At 48.3% G+C, this 21,067-nt stretch overlaps 2 protein-coding genes across 7 annotated transcripts in view; one reads left to right on the top strand and one right to left on the bottom strand.

The window, feature by feature from the left end:
- The first annotated feature begins 243 nt into the window (after window positions 1-243).
- GBX1 (gastrulation brain homeobox 1) lies at window positions 244-17,809 on the top strand. Its single transcript, XM_036102102.1, has 2 exons — window positions 244-772; window positions 16,531-17,809. Exons 1-2 carry the CDS (start codon window positions 244-246, stop codon window positions 17,082-17,084), a joined length of 1,083 nt encoding a protein of 360 aa, XP_035957995.1. The 3' UTR covers window positions 17,085-17,809.
- A 2,376-nt stretch (window positions 17,810-20,185) lies between these two features.
- The window catches only part of AGAP3 (ArfGAP with GTPase domain, ankyrin repeat and PH domain 3), a 52,860-nt gene continuing 51,978 nt past the window's right edge, over window positions 20,186-21,067 (bottom strand). For all 6 annotated transcript variants that reach the window (XM_078059724.1, XM_036102106.2, XM_078059726.1 and 3 more), the window contains one exon: window positions 20,186-20,915. In XM_078059724.1, coding sequence (XP_077915850.1) covers window positions 20,709-20,915 — 207 coding nt within the window. In that variant the 3' untranslated portion in view covers window positions 20,186-20,708. The remainder of the gene's footprint in view (window positions 20,916-21,067) is intronic.

The following is a 21,067-nucleotide window of genomic DNA, read 5'->3' as shown; positions in this document are numbered from 1 at the left end:
TGAGGAAGATGGATGAGTCCGGAGGGCGACACCCCCAGCCCGCCCGCTCGCCCGCCCCCTCCCTCCTTATGAGAGAGAGGGAGCGCGGCGCCGGAGCCACACTGCGCCGAGCCCGCGCCCCGCCGCCACCTCGGCCGGGAGCCTGGGAGCGAGCCCTGCGTGTCCGCGCGGGGCGCCCGAGCCGCGGGGCGCACGGCGGCGCCCGGAGGGGAGCGCCCCGGGGCGGCCGGAGCTCCGGGCACGATGCAGAGAGCTGGAGGCGGGGGTGCCCCCGGGGGCAGCGGCGGGGGCAGCGGCGGGGGCCCGGGCACTGCCTTCTCCATCGACTCCCTGATCGGGCCGCCGCCGCCTCGCTCGGGCCACCTGCTCTACACCGGCTACCCCATGTTCGTGCCCTACCGGCCGCTCGTGCTGCCGCAGGCGCTGGCCCCTGCGCCGCTGCCCGCTGGCCTCCCGCCTCTCGCCCCGCTAGCCTCCTTTGCCGGCCGCCTTACCAACACCTTCTGCGCGGGACTGGGCCAGGCCGTGCCCTCGATGGTGGCGCTGACCACTGCGCTGCCCAGCTTCGCGGAGCCGCCCGACGCCTTCTACGGGCCCCAGGAGCTCGCCGCCGCCGCCGCCGCCACTGCCGCCCGGAACAACCCCGAGCCGGGCGGCCGACGCCCGGAGGGCGGGCTGGAAGCCGACGAGCTGCTGCCCGCCCGGGACAAAGTGGCAGAGCCCCCACCGCCCCCGCCTCCGCACTTCTCAGCGACTTTCCCAAGTCTGCCGGGTAAGTGCTGGGCCGACCAGGGCGCCGGGCGGGAGGCTCGTTCACTTGGAAATCCCAGACAGCAGCCTGCTCAGAATCTCGGCACCTGCCTGGAGCCCTGGAATCCCAGACCCCCAGATGTCGGGTTCTGCAGAACCACCTCCAGTTCTGTTCCAAACACGGCACCTCTGGATTCCCAGAACCGCTGCCCCGCTCTGTCTTCCAGAGTGCCTGAAGCCTCACCCAAGACTTCCCAGTACTCCCTTCCAAATTAGTACCTTTCCTTCCCACGTTCTAGTCCTCAAGCCTTTGCTCCCACTTCTCTTTTTAAGAATCCCTTCATTTTTCTCCTCTGCGGAGAATAGAGAAGCTGCAACTGTGGGATTCCTGGGGACACTAGCAAGACCCTAGGGTGAGGGTACATTGGGGCAGCTGTCAATTCAGTAAGGGGAAGGCAGTTCTGGCTTCTGAGAAGATTGTATTGACCCCAAATAGGCTCTGTGAATGCAGGGGCAAAGGGAGGGTCCAAGCAATGGTGACCACGTTGGTGACCTGTCTTTGCCTTAGTAGTAGAGGTCACTTCTGAATTGGCACATTTAGAGATCAGCCCTGAAGAACTGAGTAGGGGGCCTAAGGGAACATTAGCTAGCAGGGGGCCTAGCACCTGCTGGGCCAGGACTGACCCGGGGAGGTCAAGATGGAGGCTAAAGCTGGGCTGGGCTGGGCGTGGCACAAAGCCTGGAGTCCAGAACATAGCTAAGATTCTGGAACCAGTGAGATTCAGCCAAGAGGTAATTCAGGAACCCTGGCTCCTCCATGGGAAGGTGCCCTCTCAATAGGGGCAGGGTGTATCAAACTGAACCCTGTGTAGAATCAAGCTACCCGGAGCCCTCCTGATCTCCCTAATCGATCCTCAAGCCCTAGATGCCAGAAAAGCTTTCCCCTATCCAGGGGCAGATCCAGGTGTGATGAGATCCAGAGCTTATACAATTTAGTGGACTCTGTTTAAGGAAAACAGGCTGCATGCAAGCGTGGGGTTCCTGAAGCTTAAACTTCTTTAGCGCCAGGATGAATCCACCTCTGCTTAACCATTCGTCACATCAGCTTAGCAGGTAAAAGTGACCCCAGGAGGCCTGGGGGCTGACTCTAGCAGAGGCAAGGAGGAGACCCAAGAGTCCTTTTGTCCTTTGCCAGGAGAAGACAGTTCCTGGTGATAGGTTTCTGGGCCCTTCCTTGAAATTATCCGAAGGTCTAACCACTCTTCCAGACCCCAAGTGCTGCTACAGAGCCTGTCTTCCTCTCCTTTTCCCCTTTAGCCCTGAGCATTTTGGCTTTGCGGGTTCAGCTGTTGTTTTTGTACCTGGTTGGGCCAGGGGGATCCAGTGGCTGAAGTCTGAGCAGCATCTCCCAAGGAGGATCAAAAGGAAATGATAGAGCAGCAACTGGAAGGTGGGAGGAAATGTCCACAAGATAAAAGGGCCTGGAGGGGAGGGGGAAAGCAGCTGGCAGGATGATCGGAAGAAGAACGGATCAGTAGGATTTTTGGAATAATAGTCTTAAGGCAGAAAAAAGCAAGGCAGACCATCAGAGGGATGGCTTTGGGGGCAATAGGAGCTGGAGGAACAAGCAGACACCTGAGGAAGAGATGAGCTGAGGGGGAGCAGAAAGGGAGACATCCTAGGGAAGGAGAATCTGGGGAGGAAGATGCCTAAACCATGGGAGAATGTGTCCTACTCTTTCAGCTTCCCCTCAGTTGTTTATTTTGACATTTGTAGAATGAAGGCTCTTTTCTGAAGCAGATAGAATATTGGCTGTAAAACCAGGCAGTGAGAGAGAGAGAGAGAGAGAGAGAGAGAGAGAGAGAGGGAGGAGTAAGCAGAGGAAAAGAACAGAAAAGAAATATTGAGGAAAGAAAAATAGAGCAAAGGACCAACAAATGCACTCTATCCCCAGATTATCCAGAGAGAGAATATGAGAGAGAAGAGGTCTGTCTATTGGAAGATAGAGGTACAAGGGATTTCTAGCCTGAGCGAGATGAAGAGGGAACAGCATCTCTGGACCAGAAGTGTGTGTGTGTGAGAGAGTTCTGTTTTGAGAGGCTTGGGACAGAGCTAAATAAATGTCCTGGTAGGAAACAGGGAAGTGTCTACTCTAGGATTAAATTTTTAAAAAGGTTTTTCAATACTGGGAGTGATAGTAAACTGGAATTTGTATAGAGAGAATGATGAAGGAAAGATCATCATCTAAGGAAAATATTGGAAGCAATCAAAAGACACTTGTTCTTGGAGTAAAGACAAGAATGATGGGAAGGAGACCTTATGGAGGAAGAATTCTGAGAGGTGGTAGAGTGAAGGTAATCACTCATATTGGGAAGAGGTACACATAAAGGGTTTATAGTGGGGCTTAAGGGGCAGGACAGGAAGGAGAGATTTCAGAAGAAACCTTCAAAGAGGATAGTGACTGGAAGATCTTTATCTGTGACCCCCACTTATCACTTTCAGTACAGACTCTCCTGACTCTTCCTCACTACACCACTCACGTCCACCTGCCCAGTCTTCATTTTTTTTCCCTGAAGTAGTTGAGAAAAGAAAAGGAAACTCCAGAAACGTTGGACATAAAATTGGTTTGGGGAATGATGACACATGGCCCGTGCTGAAAATGGTGGGAAAACGAATACTCTATTTTGGGAATTGTATCAGAGTATTTAGCATGAAATGAGAGTTTTTGCTTGAATAATGGGATTGAAACCTCAACATTAGAAGAGTTTGGAGAAAGAATGCTATCTTTAAAATGACAGAGGAGGAATTGCTATTCTAGTGTGAATGACTGACATTGGTCTGAAATTATTAATTTACATTTGTTTAGTGTTTTACAGTTACTAGTCCTATTAAATGAAATTATAGTGAAGATAGGCCAATCTGGAGAATGGTGAATGAAGTTCTTTTTGTTGGGAATTACTATTTTTTTCTGAAATTTTGCTTTGAGTTAAGAGAGACACCACCTTACTACGACTGATGATAAAGAGAACAACTTTATTATGATTCAGTTGCGGGGGCAGAAGCTATATTAACAGGCAAAAAGAAATACCATGTACAGAAATAATGGGTAGAAAAGATATGGAGAATGGTAGATTGAAAATAATTCTGGGTTTAGAAAGTGGGGAACAGTGAGGATAATTGGGGAAGGTGTCTTAGTAGAAGTGATAAAAGAGGAGAGAATTTTGAATTCATAGAGAAGATTTAAAAGTATGAATCAACAGAAGAGCCCAGAGTGGTGCTGTCTAGCAAGCCATTTATGTAATTAAAACATTATTAGCCATCTTCAAAAGGTAGAAATAAACAGGTGAAATTAATTTTAATAATGCATTTTATTTAACCCAATGTGTCCAACACTATTTTAGCATTACTCAATATAAAAAAATTCAATGAGATATTTTATATCCTTCTTCCATATTATCTTTGAAATCCAGTGTATATTTTATACTTTCAGCACATCTCAGTTCAGTTTAGCCATGTTTCAAATGGTCAGTAGCCTCATGTGGGCAGTGGTGTTGTATTCATCAACATAAGAGATCTAGAGAGTCATAAGAACAGAGTCATGTGAAAGTGATGGGGAAAAGGAGCTTTGAATTGGGGTGATGGCAAAGTCTTCGATGTATTAGGAATGATGGAGAAAAGACAGTAGTAAACTCTAAATGACAGAAGGAAAAGAGAATTCTGCCTTGAGTGAGTTGGGCAGTGATGGTCCTGTTGCATGTGAAGGTGCATGTGAGCTCTGCCTGAGAGTAATCACAGCTAACCTGGAGATGTGCAGATACACATTTCAGCAACGATGGGTAAAGGTGATCCTGGGTGCTGGGGGGAACGATGGAAAGAGCTGTCCATTTGGGGAAATGCAGAAGAAAACTTTAAATTGGGGGTGCTTAGAGCAATGATTCAGGGAGAAAGGAGTTGGATTGCTTGAAAACGAAGACTTAAGAAGTGAAGGATGGTAGATAATCCATACATAATTGTTGGATGGATGATAAAAATACAGGGAGAGATTGACATGAAAGATAATGCCAGTAGTGAGCATGGTGAAAGAATATTTGAAAAGAAAACATTGAGATGATACAAGAAAGAGAATGTGATGGAACGAACCCAGGAGATGGCAGTATAGTGAACATTATTTTAAAAAACTAAAAAAATTTGCTAACTTTTAAAAATGATTTTATTTTAGATAGAGAGCGAGCAGGGGGAGGGGCAGAGGGAGAGGGAGAGAATCTCAAGCAGACCCCCGCTGAGCACAGAGCCCGACATGGGGCTCAATCCCAGGACCCTGAGATCATGATCTGAGCCGAAACCAAGAGTCGGACGCTTAACTGAGTCACACAGGCGCCCCCAAATTTGCTAATTTCTGAACAGAGATTGGCAGTAATGATGGAAATCATGCAAGGAAACTAGGGAAACTTCCTAGGAGCATGATGTTTGAGGGCTGATTGCTGTAAGCTAAGCACCTGATTATAACAGGAGAACATTTTAGATGACATCGATTAATTTTTGAATAGGTTCGCATTATGACTGTCCAGATGTATTTACTGATGAGAGAAAAACAGGAAATAATAATGTGACACGGAATCAGAGACTTCTGTTGTTAGAAACAGGAGGGAAATTTTTCTTGGAAATGATGGAGACCCATGTTTTCCTAGAAATGTTGAGGAAGAGCACACGGTGAGAGTGTTTGCTCCACTGGCATTTATAGAAAGGCACATGTTGCATTAACTTAATGGGATTGAAGGAACATGTATCGAGGAGTCGTGACACGTGTGCTCAGGGGTCAGCCCTGTCACTTAGCTGCACAACCTTGGCAAATTGCTTCCTTCAATTCAGGGAACGTTTATTGTGTGTCTGTTATGGACTTAGTATATTCCGGACACTACGGGAGATTCAAAGCCTCACAACCTCTCTTGGCTTCAGTTTCCTCATCTGTAATGTAAAGGTTTTGATTCAGATTATTTTTAATGTTTTGGTCAATTCCATAAAATAAAAGCTTGTTTTTCTAGCTTTGATGTTTAAAGTAGGGTTCTAACATGGATTTCATGGACCTCTTATAAAAGGATCTCTTTATTATGGGTGGGGAAAAATTACATCTTTATTTTTGCTAACTTCTAACTAAAATTTGGCATTTTCTTCAGTTATGAGTGTAGGCCAGAAACCATAGTAGTTTCAGCAGTAACTGAGATTTGTGTCACCAACAGAAATTACAGATATTTTCTTATAAATTTATAGCCTTGGAGGCATCTTGTTTAATGAATTAATAAACATACATGATTATAACACAAATTCATTTTTAAATATCTGAAAACTGCATTTTTATATAGTTGGCTTCTAATGTAATCCTATGTGTTTTATATTATATACCTAAACGCATTATTCTGAGAAGGGGTTCATGGGTTGTATCAGACTGCCAAGGAGTTCATGGCATAAAAAGGGTTAAGAACCCCTAGTTGAGAGACAGGGATCCCAGAAGTGGCAAGAGGAAAATTTTATCTGGAGGTTTGGAGTGGGATACTGAGGTGCCTTATACCACAGTGAAGGTAACACTTGGGAGGGTTGAATAGAGAAGGGAGATCTCTGCAGTGGCATATGGAAATGTGGAGATAGAGATTTAGATGATTAGGAGGATAATTCTCATACTCAGAGTGATGGGCATAAATAGTCTATACTAGGAGTAATGGGAGCAAGGCAGTAATTGGAATAATGAGGGGGAAATATTTTATTCTTTTTTATTTAAAAAAAATTTTTTTAAGATTTTTTAATTTATTTGACAGGAGAGAGAGCACAAGCAGGGGTAGCAGCAGGCAGAGGGAAAGGGAGACGCAGGCTCCCCGCTGAGCAGGGAGCCCGATGTGGGACTCGAACCCAGGACCCTGGGATCATGACCTGAGCTGAAGGCAGATGCTTAACCATCTGAGCCACCCAGGCGCCCCGAGGGGGAAATATTTTAATTGGAGAGGAGGAACACGGTATGATGAACAAAGTGCTTTGCAATGAGAAGAATATTACGATGGGAGGCTATAGGCAGGAATTTTGCCTCCGAAGTAATTGGGAAAGAAGGATCTTTGCCTTGAAGCTGGGAATGAGGCAATAGAAATGACAGCATTATGGAGCAGATGTACAAAAAGAGGGAAACTTAAGTAGGAATGATGACAGGGAAAGAGTTTGGTGGGAGAGAATTTTTATCTAGAGGAAACAGGAGAAAGTGCCCCATGCTGGGGTAGGAGAGAAGCAGCCCTGGTTCCGATCCGGCGGGAAGGACGGAGCTTCCAACGCAGGGGGTGGCGCCCATATGGTTGTACAGGTGATCACGGGGAGCAGAGAGGGCTGGGCTGGGGGCGGTGACGAGGAGGTGGGGGTTTTTTACTGGAAATATGGGAGAAAATTGTCAGCTTAGAGTAATGTGGAAGAAACACTGGTGTGCTAATTGGGAGAAAGAATTGGGGAGGAGAGATGCTTGAATTTGGTGTGCTAGAACAGCGACTCCCACAAGCTGAATTAAGTTGTAGTAGGAAGTGGTTGTGAAGCAGCGTCTTCATTCCCTTCCCACCATGGAAGGGTAAGGAATGACCTTCAAGTGATGAACTGAGAAATCTGTATTAGAAGCAAGGGGGCTGCAGGGACTCCCAGAGACTAGGATGTGAAAATTGAGGATGGGAGAAACAGAAAGAACTGTTTCTGAACTGGAGGTAATGGGAGATGGATTTCTTGACTGAATTGTGGAGGAAATGATATTACAAGGGAAGTCAGTATTGGGAGCAACAGGAAGAGAAGGGAGGAAGACGAAATCCTCCTGGGAGTGAAGGTAAGAAGTGCTTTGGGCTGCAGTGGGTGACAGCCATTCTCCATGGTTCTGTGCAGCTACTGGGAGTACGGGACCGAATGATCCTGGCCTCTCTGCAGCTGAACCTCCTCATCAGTACTAAGGGTTTGACTTAGATGATCTCCAAGGTCACTTCCAGCTCCACAATTCTGTTTTATCTGTAAGGAGACCTTTATTAATGAATTGTTTCCCTTTAAAAAAAAAAAAGCACCCGAGCAAAGGGATTGGGGGAAATTCTCTACTTCCCGGTGCTGAGTTGTGCCCAAGAGGAGGCCACTGTGTAAACATTAGTGGAGTCAGGGCTGGGCTTTAGGATAGAAAAGGCTCTGTCATCTGGGATTGGGGAGGGGTGACTGGCTATGGCTGTGGACGTATATAATGAGAGAGAAACATTTCATGAAGGTAAGCGATCTTATTGAGGCCAAAAAGATTAGGGACCAATTGTGCCCGACTTTACCTGGTGGGGAAGGAAGCAGTGCCCATTGGGGGGGGGAGAAAAAGAAAAGTTGTGGAATCAGTTGCTGGCCTTCTCTATTATTTCTTCATCTGGTACAGTGTTTGTGATAGGGGAATGGGGAAGTCAGTGTTCACAAAAGAGATAGGGTGCCGCACAGAGGAATGAGCGTGGCTTTGGATACAGATCTTAATGCTACCCCCTTTTTTTGTGAGAGAAATATCAACAGCAAAATACTAACCTCTGCAGTCACAGCTTCCTCACCAGCAGGATAGGGCAACAATACTTACCTCACAGAGTTAAGGATTAAATGAGAAGATATTTGTCCAGTATCCTAAAGTAATTGGTGTTCAAGAAACTACTGGTATTGTCCTTGTACTGGAAATGGATGGGGAGCATATCTGGGAATTAAGTTGGGGAAGACTTCTTTATTAAGAACTGGCTAGGTTAAGTGACACTCTGTACTGATAAGGAGATATACATCTGGGAGTAATGATAGAAATAGCACTGTATTCTGAGAGGTGTTTCTGCGGGGAATGCCAGAAGAGAACCAATGTATGCATCTCATAAGGGTAGATTTCACATTTTTTCTTTGGCTCTTTCTGCCTCCTTTGGTTTCCCTGTCTCGAATTTGGACATTCTCTGTGGATCCCAAGACTACCCAAAAGCCCTTCTTCTGTGTCCCATTGGGGCCTGTTCTTCTTTTCTTTACATTGTATATATATTAAAAAAAAAACACCTCTCCTTTCTTCACCACAATTCCTATTCTCTCATATATCGTATCTCAGCTTGATGTTGGGAGGAAAGCTATTGGATTAAAATAATTCATACTTAGATGGATTAAGGAGATTTTTAAAAAGATTTATTTATTAGAGAGAGGGATGTGGGGCAGAGGGAGAAGGAAAAGGAGAGAACCAGACTCCCCAGAGTGTGGAGCCCTATGTGGGTCTGGATCTTATGACCCCGAGATCATAAGCTCAGCTAAAATCAAGAGTCAGATGCTTAACCGACTGAGCCACCCAGGCACCCCAAGGAGATTTTTTTAAAAGTCCAAGTGAATTTCAAGCTGGTGGAATATTAGATGGTATATTATGAATAATTTCAGGTAACGTGGAAACATTAGTTGGGATGGGAGAGCTGTGGGAGTGAGGTAGAGAGGCTTACTTTCCCTGGAGTCCTGTGACCATTGTCACTTCCAGTTACAGCGTTGGATGTAGAACTCTTTGGTTTGCAAGTGACAGTAGCTTAACTCCAATTTAAGCTAAAATGGGCATTTATTGATTCACATGACTCTAAGTACAGGAGTTGAGTGGATCCAGAAATGCAAACGGTATTGCTAGATCTTTCTTTCAGCCCTGCTCCTCTCTTTCTTTGCCTCGTTCTCTCCTTAAGAGAAGTAAGAAAGGGCAGAAGCATCAGCAGCTCTAATTTTTTATAATCCCAGGTTGAGACCCCAGTAGATTCTAGCATATACAACATTCCAGGGTGACTGATTAACTAGCTTGAGTCCAGTCTCCAGGGGGATGGAGAGATGGGATGTTAGGATTGGTCAGATCCAGGTCACGTGCCTACATTGTCACAAAGGTGCGGAAAAGTGATTGACAGTCCCACTATACTGGGTAGTTGCTGAGGGGCAGTGCCCAAAGGGAGGGGGTGTTGTTAGTGAACAAAAGGAGGAAGGGATGCTGAGCAGACAAAAACAAACCCCAAGCAGATGTCTACCTCAACCAGAAAGAAAGGCAAGGATGTATCTTAACTCCCTTTCAGTATCAGGGAGGAAAGCCTTCTCTCTGGCTAGAGAGGTAGCCCTAGGAGTGATGGAAGAGACACCAAGAGAGGAGCTCTGAAGAGAGCTCTGTAATGAGGAAGGTGGAGAGAGATGAGGATGGTAGAAAAATGTCTGTTCCTCAGTGAGGGTGATTCCTGTATAAGAAGGAGCTGTGCTTGAGGGATGGATGACACATTTGTAAAGTAGAAGCTAGAAGAAAAATGGATATTAAACCAAAACTGTTTCCATAATTTGGCAATGTTATTTTTAAAACAAGTAAATACATTTCTAAATAAAAGGAATGCTGACTGGTAAGATTACATCATACAAACCAATAATGACAGAAAAAAAAATAGATCTGATAGGAATTTTGTCTTGGGGAAATGATGGGACAAATAGCCTATTTGAGGACAAAGGTGAAATTTGGTAAGTGGCAATTTTAAGAGCCTTCTCTGAGCGTGGTAAGGGGAGATATTAATGATCAGGCTAGGGCTCTGGAGTGATAAGTGAAAGGGATGAGGTCTGGACTGAAACTGGGTTTGGTAGCAAGGTTAGTTATCTGATGAGGCATCTGGGCATTTACTTGGAGTGGGAGGGGAAAGGATAGAAGGAGCATTGGTTGGAAATTTCGGAGACCAAGGTTCTAGACATTAATCTATCTCTAGCTGTGTGACTTAGGAGAATCACTCAATCTTTCGGAAACTCAGGTTTTTCACCTGAGATAAGGTTACCAAACTTCCATTAGTACTACTAATAGGTCTACTCTATTTCAGTGAGTTGCTTCGAGGTAAATAGTAAGTGTGAAAATGTTTTGGAACGTTGAAGGTAACAAGGGTACCCTTGACAATGGTACTGCTGCTACGTCATGAGGGGGAGCTCTGAGTGGGGGGGAAATTGCCCTGAACCTATCATCGAAGGTTGGAGGGGTGTAGAGAAAATTCCCATGTCAGTTTGGAGTAAGAAATGCTGAAGGGTCATAGGGAGAGTGGAGAGAGAGAAAGTGAAAATGAACGTTCCTTATTGCACCTGAAGTCATAGGGAGGAGGAGTAGCATGAAATTAGTGGGGGCGAGTGAAACACAAATTGAAAGTGAGCTAATTGCTGTAAATGATGGGAGAAAAAGTACTGTTTCCAGAAAGAACGGAGCAATAATTCTGTCCTGGGCATGATGATGAAGATTTAGAAATGAGAGTAGTGGTAAACATACCTCTTTTTTGAGGGATGACCTGGGTTTCTTTCCACCTTTTGACCTCCCCCAAATTGCTTCTGTATTCAGGAAGTTGAGTAGTTGGCCCAGGATGATCAGGAAGAGACTTATTGCCCTGACAGTAGTTTGGGGAATGTGAGGGTAGTCATTTTGGAAATAGAGGGAAGAGAAGTCAGAACTGAGTGTAATGGGGGAGAGATTTCTCTTCAGCGGATAATAAAGGCTATTGATTTTAAAGGAGCTAAAACAGAAGAGGGTGGGCGAGGGGCAGCACAGGGGCTCTGTGAGTTCCCATACCTGGGGGTCTAAAGTGGTTTTCTGCACCACAACCCAGGTCCATCATTCTTGGTGAGCACAGCTGTGGACTCCCCCTCTAGATGGTGCAAATCTGGTGCTATTTATTTTTTCTCCTGGAGAATACCTACCATGGATTCTTTGGCCCTTGATTTCTTCCCCAGCCTGACCAGATCCGTTCGAAACATGGGCTTTTCTAGATCTCTGGTGCTGCTTCCCTTCCTCTTGGAAACAAGGCCCCAGGCAAGTATGTCCCTGGGGCCTGAGTACCGCTCTCTGGAGGTGGGAAGAATGCCCCTTGCATGGACTTGACGAGTAATTGAGGTTCAAACCTTGTGATTTCTGGTTCTTAGGATAATCCACTATGAGAGTGCACAAAAACTCTAGATGTTTCCTAATAACCAGTCTGCCCTACAGTCATCCCCCCTAGATAGATTCGACACTTCTTTCAGACTCTAGACTTACACATAAGGAACAAGCTGAAAACTCAATATACTCTTATATTACCAATAATCTCATTTTCATACACAACAGAACCTTTCTATCTGTTTGGCCTATCTATATACATAGTCAAATTTTTTCCAATTTAAAAATTTTCCTTTTGCTAAATTTTTTTTTTTTAAAGATTTTATTTATTTGACAGAGACACAGCAAGAGAGGGAACACAAACAGGGGGAGTGGGCGAGGGAGAAGCAGGCTTCCTGAGGAGCAGGGAGCCCGATGCGGGGCTCGATCCCAGGACCCTGGGACCATGACCTGAGCCAAAGGCAGACGCTTAACAACTGAGCCACCCAGGTGCCCCTGCTAAAATTATTCTTATCAGAATCATTTCCCATGTAAAATTTTTCAATGAAGCCTCATTTTATGGCTCAAGGTTTTTGTTTGTTTGTTTTGGTTTTGCTCATATCAACCAATTATAGCATCTGCAATTAGTAATTTACTTTTATGGACATTATATCTATCAAGTCTAATTATTCTAAATCAAATTTTGCAATTAGAAATTTTATCAGAAAGATTTGCTTCCGTCAGTTTTTAGTCAACACATTTTTCTGTGTGCAATTTTTGTTTTGTTTGATTATATTTACTATTAATATTCATTACAAATCAGATAAAAGAAAATAGCTTGCATTTATTTTTTAGCTAATCCATAAGAAAATAGTAAGCCATTTCAGGATCGCTATATTGTTAAGGATTGGGCTACTGTATGGCTCATCCGATTCTGCTGAATATGTTTCCTTCACTTTGGGTATTGATTGCATCTTAAAGTGCTCCATCTTGGTGGAGCAAAGAGCATGTGGCAGGGCAAAAATGTTTTGCTTTGCTCCAAATGCAGTCGTGTTTTGGGGGAAGAAACGTAGGGGGTATGATTTTTTTTGTTGTTTTGTTTTTAAGCTTTTTGCTCTCTTTTTCCCTGATTTTTTTTTTTTCTAGTCCTTCTCTAAACTTTCCAGCCTCTTGAGTTTCTCTGACTCATCATTTCATTCTCTTGCCACTGTGTCTGCCCCGCTTGTCTCCCGCCCCAGTCCTTTTTCTGCTTGCTTTGGCCCTTTCTTTCCCACATCTCAGTGTCGCTCACTGCCCCAGACCCTCTCCTCTGAGGGTGTAGCTGTATTTCCCCCTCCTGGTTGCTGTCATATTGTCCCACCCCCACCTCCTTCCAAGAGTTGCTTATCAGAGCCCTCAATGCCATGATTATAAAGGCGCAGAGAGAAACTCTTGCCCCTGCCGTTCAGCATCCCACCGGGATCAAGTAACCAAGAGAGGTTGTGAACCTGTGCCCCTTGTATGGCTTTAAAAGCAGCACTGAGGGAGGTCTGCCTATGTGGGCCTGATTTTATGGAATCTGTCTGAAGACAGAGGGATGGATGATATGATCTCAGGAGGGCCCTGCCAGATCAAGGAACCTGGGAGCCTCATCTCAATCATCATCAGTTTAGATTTATTGGACACCCCCTGGGTGCTTGGAGCTGTGCTAAATGATTTCATCCTTCAAGCCCTGAAATCCAGTTTCTGCCTTTTTAGTAGCTGCTTAGAATATTGTAATATTGGGCTGGGGTTTTAAAAGCTTTTATTATTCTTTTTGTTATTATGTACTACAAACCAGGTCTTAAAAATTGACAGAGGATTTAGTAATGATGTGAAGGATTTTCCTTTATTTCTTTTAGCATAAGATTCTATAGATTCCCACGGCATATGGGTTTCTCTCCAGCTAATGTGAGGTCAGAGGACATATTGAAAAGTGGGTAGAATAATACTCATGGAGAGAATGTCTTCTGGGCACTGGATGGGGTGGGGCTGTGGAGAATATTAGGAGAGGCTTGGGAAAGGAAGAACAGAGGTGGAGACAGAAGAGGGAGAGAGAGGGAGGAAGGGAGAGAGAAAGTGTTTGGGAATAGTTTTTTATTTAGTCAGTAAGTATTTACTGAGTGCCTACTCTGTGCAGATAATTTTCTAGTTGCTGAAGATACAGCAGTGAAAAAAGTATATTAGAAATCCCTACCTTCATGAAGCTGATATTCTAATAGGAAAAGAGAGCCGATAAAATAAATGAATAAAGTTTGTGACATGTACTATAGCAACAAATAAAGCAGAAAAGGAAGGTAGGAGTACTGGGAGTTTTCATTCTGAAAAGATGATCGGGGAAAGTCTCTTTGGTAAAGTCAGGACCTGAAGGAGACAGGGAATGAGCGAGTGCAAAAATCTAGGTGGAGAGTATAGTATTCTGAACAGAAGAATCATCTGGGGGAGGGGCAGGGGAGGGGAGGGGAGGACAGGAGCAGGGAAACCAGTTTGGAGAACAGGTTGATGAACCAGGCGGGACGTGATGCTGCCTGGGACTGGTCGGATGCAGGGGACACGGGTGAGAAGGGTGGGCTCCAGGAGTGGGCACGGGTTGTGAGAGAGAGGAGTGAGGCTTGATTTGAACAACAAGGAGGATGGAGTTACCACTAACCAAGCTGGGAAGGACGTGGGTATAGATAGCGAAGAGCTGGTTTGGGAGCGAGTTCAGGAGTTCCGTTTGGGACATGTTAAGTCTGAGTTCTGTGAAAATGGAAAATAGTGTGGGAAAGAGCCGTTAATGAAGGAGAGAACCAAGGATGTGATGCTTGTAGAAAACATGGATTTGGCTAGAATGAGGTCTGGGATGAAGCGTGGGACGTATGGCAAGGAGCAACTTCTGTAGATGGACCGAGGGACAGGCAGACGGACGGATGGATGTGAAGCTGGTGCTCGAGAAGCCTGGGAAGCTGCTAGAGGGAACAGAGAGTGCTTACTGAGGAAAAGCAATGAGTAGGAGTAACATAGGTAGGCTGGGTGAGCCTAAACGAGGGTGTGCCACACGGGTTTTGAAATTAGATGAAGAATGAAGCCCTAAAGGAAGAAAAGGCAGGGGCTGGGGATAAAAATACCCTTGAGGTGTGAAAGAAGCTGAGTGTGATGGAGGTGGGCGATCTGGACGTGGGCTGAGAAGTCTGGCCTCTAAAGAGGGTGTAAACATGGCTCTCCAGGACAGGGAAGAGGTGTAGCTTGATGGCGTCAGGGAAGGGAAAGGAGCTCTGGGGCTGGGGAAGGTTACCGGGCTGGTCCTGGAGACCCCAAGATGCTCCTTCTAGAATACAGGCAGGTGGCGAGGGGTGCTGGAAGGTGTTCAAGTGCACAGCCTGCTCCTCTTATAAGGCATTTCACTGTTCCCTGATGTTCTTTTACTTCGGGTCATATTCTCAACCTCAGAGCTTATGAGTGTCCGTGGGATACGTGGTGGTTATAGACCGATGCACTCCCGCCCTTACGAAATCCCAACCCCTTTACACTGTGAACTCGGTGGTAAAGAGCTGACTAGTTGGTGTCCAGGTTACCCATTTCCTCTTGTTCTCTTTCCTGTTGGTTGGGTTTCTTCTGACTTTTTCACTGCTTATTGGCCCTTTGGGCAGAAAACCAGGCAGTTTTACAACTCAACTACTGAAAACACTTGCGATCCATTATTTGAAGTTCTGACAAAACTGTCCATGGATAAGATTAAAACCGATGATTGAATTAAGAGTATTAGAGTTACATATGGATTTAAAACACTTGATATGGCTGTAATTACAAATAATCAGTCATCTACCAAATGAGTCAAGATTTCTTCTTTTACCATTTTCCTCTCTACATTTTCCCTTGTTGCACTTCTATTTCTTTATCTTCTACCATATTCCCTCCAGTTCTTCCTGCTGACATCAAGCTCAGGGTCCTCAGGATTCAGAACTTGAGCAGAAAGCAGCTGTTTGTGCTGTTCCGGCATCCTTGGTGGGGAGAGAGATGATGTCATTTTACAGTTAAGGAGGAGGGGAGGGACTGAAAGGGGCCTAGGAGAGCTGGGCGACTGGAAGAAGCTCTGGCCACAGAGAAGGCGGCCTGTAGCTGGGAGGGCTCCCCATTCTGGGCTGGCTAGGCTGGTCAGGGAGAATTGGAAGTAGGGGGAAGGACAAGTCCCAAAGCCCTTGGTAACATTTCTTGGGCCCAGATTTGGGGTGGGGGGGGTTGGTGAGGACGGGGAATTAGATGGCCCTTCAGTTTCCATCTGGAAATGAGATTCTGAGATTCTGGATCTAGGGCAGAGGGGAAGAGGGGAGACAGAACAGAGCTCAACCCCGGGCCGGTGAGGATCCCTAGGAGAGTAACCGAGGCCGGCAGTGTGATCTCCCCGTCTACCCCGCAGACGGGCTGCCTCCTGCCTAGAGTGACGGAAAGGCTCCTGAGCCAGTCCCACACTGCTTCACTCCGGGGACTGGGCCGTCTGGATTTGGAAGAGTGGCGAATGAGTGGAAGGCCCTGGGCCTGGGTTTGGAGAAAGCTGGGAAGGTAGTGGGTAGAGAGGATGAGGTGGGGTGGTGGTGGTGGTGATTTGAGGGGTCCTGGTCCTGGGAATGGCATTCCTTTGACGTACACTGATTGCCCTCCCCACCACTGGCTATAGTGAAATCTGTGCTGGTTAATACCTTTCTTTCCATCTCTTTGTCTTCCCTGAACCTCTTCCCCACCCCATATCCTGGCTGTGCTGTCCTTGTCTCCCCTCCTCCCCACCTCCTCCCTTCCCTGTCTCTCTCTTCCTGCCGCCATTCTGTCCGTGCCTGGCCATGGTTCCACGTGCCTCCTCCAACCTGCCTATCTTTTCCTTGCCGGCTCCTTCCCCGTCCGTTGGTTTTCGCTCGCCACAGCAGAGGGGAAGGTGTACAGCTCCGATGAGGAGAAGCTGGAGGCACCAGCGGGAGACCCAGCAGGCAGCGAGCAGGAGGAAGAGGGCTCAGGCGGTGACAGCGAAGAGGATGGTTTCCTGGACAGTTCTGCAGGGGCCCCCGGGGCTCTCCTGGGACCTAAACCGAAGCTCAAGGGAAGCCTGGGGACTGGAGCGGAGGAGGGGGCACCGGTGGCGGCGGGAGTGACGGCTCCTGGGGGCAAGAGCCGACGGCGCCGCACGGCATTTACCAGTGAGCAGCTTTTGGAATTGGAGAAGGAGTTTCATTGCAAGAAGTACCTGAGCTTGACAGAGCGGTCCCAGATCGCCCACGCCCTCAAGCTCAGTGAGGTGCAGGTCAAGATCTGGTTTCAGAATCGGCGGGCCAAGTGGAAGCGCATCAAAGCTGGCAATGTGAGCAGCCGTTCTGGGGAGCCCGTAAGAAACCCCAAGATTGTCGTGCCCATACCGGTGCACGTCAACAGGTTTGCCGTGCGGGGCCAGCACCAGCAAATGGAACAGGGGGCCCGGCCCTGAGGGGCTCCCGAGGGTTCTGGAAGCAGAGGATCTGTTCCCGGGCCTGCTCTGAGACTGGGTTAGGGTTCTGCAGACCAGAGGGGCTGCCACTGTGATCCTGCCCTGGGAGGGGGCTCAGGTGGCACTAACTTCAGTGCTGGGTGTGCTCTCCTGGCAAGCCGGGACGTGGGCACGGGGCCCCGCGCCTATTCCAGAGACCCTCAGACTGGGGGCTTGGGTTCTCGATGCCGAGGAGCTGTGGGGATTGAGGTGGGCTCCTGGGGAGGGGGTGGGTTCTAACATGCCTAGGGCCTGAAAGGTTCCCAGCTAATGCCCTGGAATTACTTCTCACAGGGGTGGGAAGAATCCAGGATGAAACCTAGTCAAGCTGATCACAGCTCCTTATTTATTTTCTGTAAAGTTTGTATATATGGAGCTATCTGCCTCTGTCTGTCTGAACCCGAGCCTGGGAAAGTTCTGCGTTCCCTCCATCTTCAGCCAGAGTTCAGTCCCACCTTCCTGCCTTGTGGTGGGGGCTTTCCTGCCTATCTGTAGGACAAGGGCATACGAAGCAACAGAATGAAACGGTCACTGGCCTCCTTAGAACCCCTCGGCACGCACCATCTCCCCCCACGTAAACCACCTCCACTTCCCATCCGGGTGCTGCCCCCTGTCCACACCTCTAGACCCCATGTTCCTGGCACATTTCTTTTCTCTCTCCCCATTAAACAAGGCAAGCTTCTTCATCTCTGCTTTCTTCTCTTTGGGAGAGTTGGCAGACTTCAGAAGAGGAGATTCGCTCCCTTTTGTATTACGAGGGGAAATGAAGTACTTGAGCCTAGGTTAGCTGAGGTTATGTCCGGGCCCTAACTCGGTAGAGGTTATCAGTCCTGTTCGTGACTAGGCAGTTTGGGGGCTCACCCTTATCACCTGTGGGCTCAATCTTTTTCTGTGCAGAGGACACAGCAGCTGAGTCCATTGCTGCCCCCCTTTGGTATTCCAGATGGGAGGGCCTGGAGTAAGACTCATTTCCAGTTCTGTTCTTACTGCATTCATTGTGGGGTCTCCTTCTCGCCATCGTATGGCTCACGCTGCTTGGGATACCAGATCCTCTTCATTTGTAAAGCGAGCTGGGTTGAGAGGGCCCACTGCAGAGTGGACGAGGCCGGAGCGAGTGTGTGATGTTCTGGACGGTTGTGTACTGTGGGGGAAGCTACAGAGATAGGGACTGGGAGCTTGGGTTTGGGGTTCTACGGGCAAATGAAGGAACGGCCTTAGTGGACAAAGTAAAGGTGAGGATCGGGGACTTCAGGGGCACTTGGGTATACCGGGAGGGGAAACGAGACAAACTCAAGTTATCTGCCATTTCCCCCCTCACAGAAGGGCTTCTGCCCTGTGCCGGCTGCAGCTGGGCTGCACGGACACGGGAAAGAGGAGGGTTACAGACACCAGCTCAAGTGGGGAGCGTGGTAAGCGGGGCTTCCTGGGAAGAAACGTGACCTGCGCTGAGTCGGGAGGACAGCCAGGGTAGAGAACAGAGCCGCTGAGAAGAAGAACCGGCAGGGCTCTGAGCGGGGCAAGGAGACTCAGGGGGTTAAGGTCTGGGAGGGAAACAAGCTCAAGTACCTGGCCAGCCTCCTCACCGTCCTTAGGAAACTGCTGCTGTGCCCGGTCCCTGCCATGGTGCGCCAGCCACTATTTACTCAGACATCTGCCGCACGCCTCGTGTGAGCAGACAGGCCTTCAGTGGCAGTCCCTGCCCCCTGGCTGGTTTTGGCAACCACACAGAAAGCGACCTGGGGCCGTGACTGGTTATTCACTACAGTGTCAGTTCCCTAGTTGGGACGCATGGATCCAGGGCAGGTCTTCTCGATTTGGCTAAATTTCAGCAAGGCTGGAAAATCAGGCTAAAAAAATGTAGTCCACACCAGCCCCATTCCTGATATAGATTAAGGCGGTCTCTGCCCACATAAGGAACCTTTGGGGTTAGATTCTTTCAGGAGAGAAGCCAGGCAGCAGTTGAAGAGATCACAGGAGCTACTGTCCCTTGGCTGTTGGGAATTCATGTCTGTGGGTCTAGGGCTAGAGCAGACGCTGTCTGCCTGTGTGTGTGTGGAGGGGGGAGACCAAGGTCCTGATTTACCATTTTCTTCTGGATTTACCTATGAAACCACCTAAACTATACCAGGCAGTATTCAGCCACTCGAGCGGCTGGTTTTCTTTAGGGAAAATAAAGGAGGGGATTATTGCTAGTAATTTCTGAGCCCAGGACTCCATTAGCATAGACCCAAGGCCCTGTTTCAGTTCTACTCTTCTCTTTGCCTAAGGCTCTTATTGGCCTTGCAAAGGGGCTGTGGACCAAGAAAATATAGTCTGGTTTCCTCTCTGAATAGCACTTGCTTGGTTATCTACCTGCACACAGGCAGGTGCCCCCAGACCATGCCAGCCCTGCAACACCCCGCTCATTAAGTGGTGCAGAAAACAAGGGCCATGAGCAAAGTGGTTGTAGGAATGGGAAAACAGGCTCCTTGGAGAGCAGGGACCTTAACTTGGCAAGTTCTCATCCTTCAAGAAAGGTATAGAGGGGTTTCCCTCGGGTCTTTCTAGGATCAGGGACGGTCAAAGGGGAAAACAGGAGCTCAGGATTCTGCCCCCAGCTCGGCAAGATGTTGGTGGGAATCCAGGTGGCTGTTCTGCCATCAGTGACCTACCTCCTCCCCTTTCCTCAAAAGCAAAGCCTAGGCATGAGGCCCCAGAGAAGTGCTGTCCTAGTAACATCTAACCACTTACCCTTGTGGCATCCTCAGAATGCTGGTCCTGTGCCTTGAGTATCTCCCTGTATGTCTGGTTGGGAGAGTTCCCAGAGTCTTAGGAAGGGGGGTGATACTTCTGTCCCTCTGTGGGTGAGCTCTGGCTGGGACCAGGTGTGGCACGAGGTCACTGGGCACCAGCTGGAGGGCAGGGGCGGGGTGTGGGGGGAGGGGAAGGCAGCGCAGAGATTCCAGGAGGAAGCACAGAGCTCCGAACCTCCTCCAGGGTTCTGCCAGTCTGAGTACAGACAGCCACAAAGTAGCGCTGAAGGGCACTGCTGGAAGGGCAGAGAGAGCACAAGGGAAAACAAGGCCACACACAGTCTGGTTTACTGGCTCATCATACACACACACCAGATATGTACACAAACATAAATATTCCAATGTACAAATTTACATGGGACTCACAGATCACCTCCTCGTCTCTTTCCTCCAGCACCCCCCAACCTGTGCCCTATCCGTCCCGGCTCCATTTTAGGATGAAGGCTTGCAGGGGGCTGGCAGTAGAAGGTAGGAATCTGGAGGAGGGAGAGGTCCTGCTCCCCTCTCCTCACAGGTACCTCCAAAGGGTCCTGTCCCTTTTCAGTGGCACCCTAGGGCAGAGGGCTAGAATAGCTCCACTCCCTCTCTGCTGCAGCTCAAATCCCAGATGTCTCCTCCGGTCCCTCTGTCTCTCCCATTTAGCTCTTCTCTTGTTCGACTCTTCATTTCTTCTCCTTCCTTTCTGCACGTCCCTGCTTCTCAGTCTCTGTGTCTTGGCTCCCCCCAGTGCCTGCAGGGAGGCGGGGCCCCAGGCCACAGCGTCCTTCTGGCCCCTGTGCCCCCTCTGCGGGCCTCACAGAAGGCTAGGGCTTCGGTGCAGCTCAGCAGAGGCACTGGGGCCATTGGCAGGCTCTCTGCTGGGGGTCGGGGCGAAGCCACAGCCCTCCCCGGGGCAGCCGTGCTGGATCAGGAGGTCTGCGCACTCCTGGCTGCCGGCCCGACGAGCATAGGCCAGGGGAGTCAGGCCCCGGGCGTCCCGGCTCCGCACATCCACCCCATACTGTAGAAGAAAGCACATTTTCACAGTTGGCACGACGTGGCAAGAACTGTAGGGGTTCTTGGAGAGGTGGCTTTCAAAGGGCCAGGGGGCGGGGGGGAGATCGGATAGGTCAGAGGAGCCCTCGAGGGTGGGACTGGAAAGGCCAGGAGGGA

This window comes from Halichoerus grypus, chromosome 12, assembly GCF_964656455.1.
Source record: "Halichoerus grypus chromosome 12, mHalGry1.hap1.1, whole genome shotgun sequence".
NCBI lineage: Eukaryota > Metazoa > Chordata > Mammalia > Carnivora > Phocidae > Halichoerus > Halichoerus grypus.
The sequence above is the reverse complement of the archived record's forward strand: the minus strand, read 5'-3'. Positions and strand labels throughout refer to the sequence as shown.

Excerpts from the sequence above, each read along its gene's own strand:
- GBX1 (XM_036102102.1), top strand. The coding sequence starts at position 244 with ATGCAGAGAGCTGGAGGCGGGGGTGCCCCCGGGGGCAGCGGCGGGGGC. Across the intron at positions 773-16,530 it reads GACTTTCCCAAGTCTGCCGG|CAGAGGGGAAGGTGTACAGC; the intron begins GTAAGTGCTGGG and ends CGCTCGCCACAG.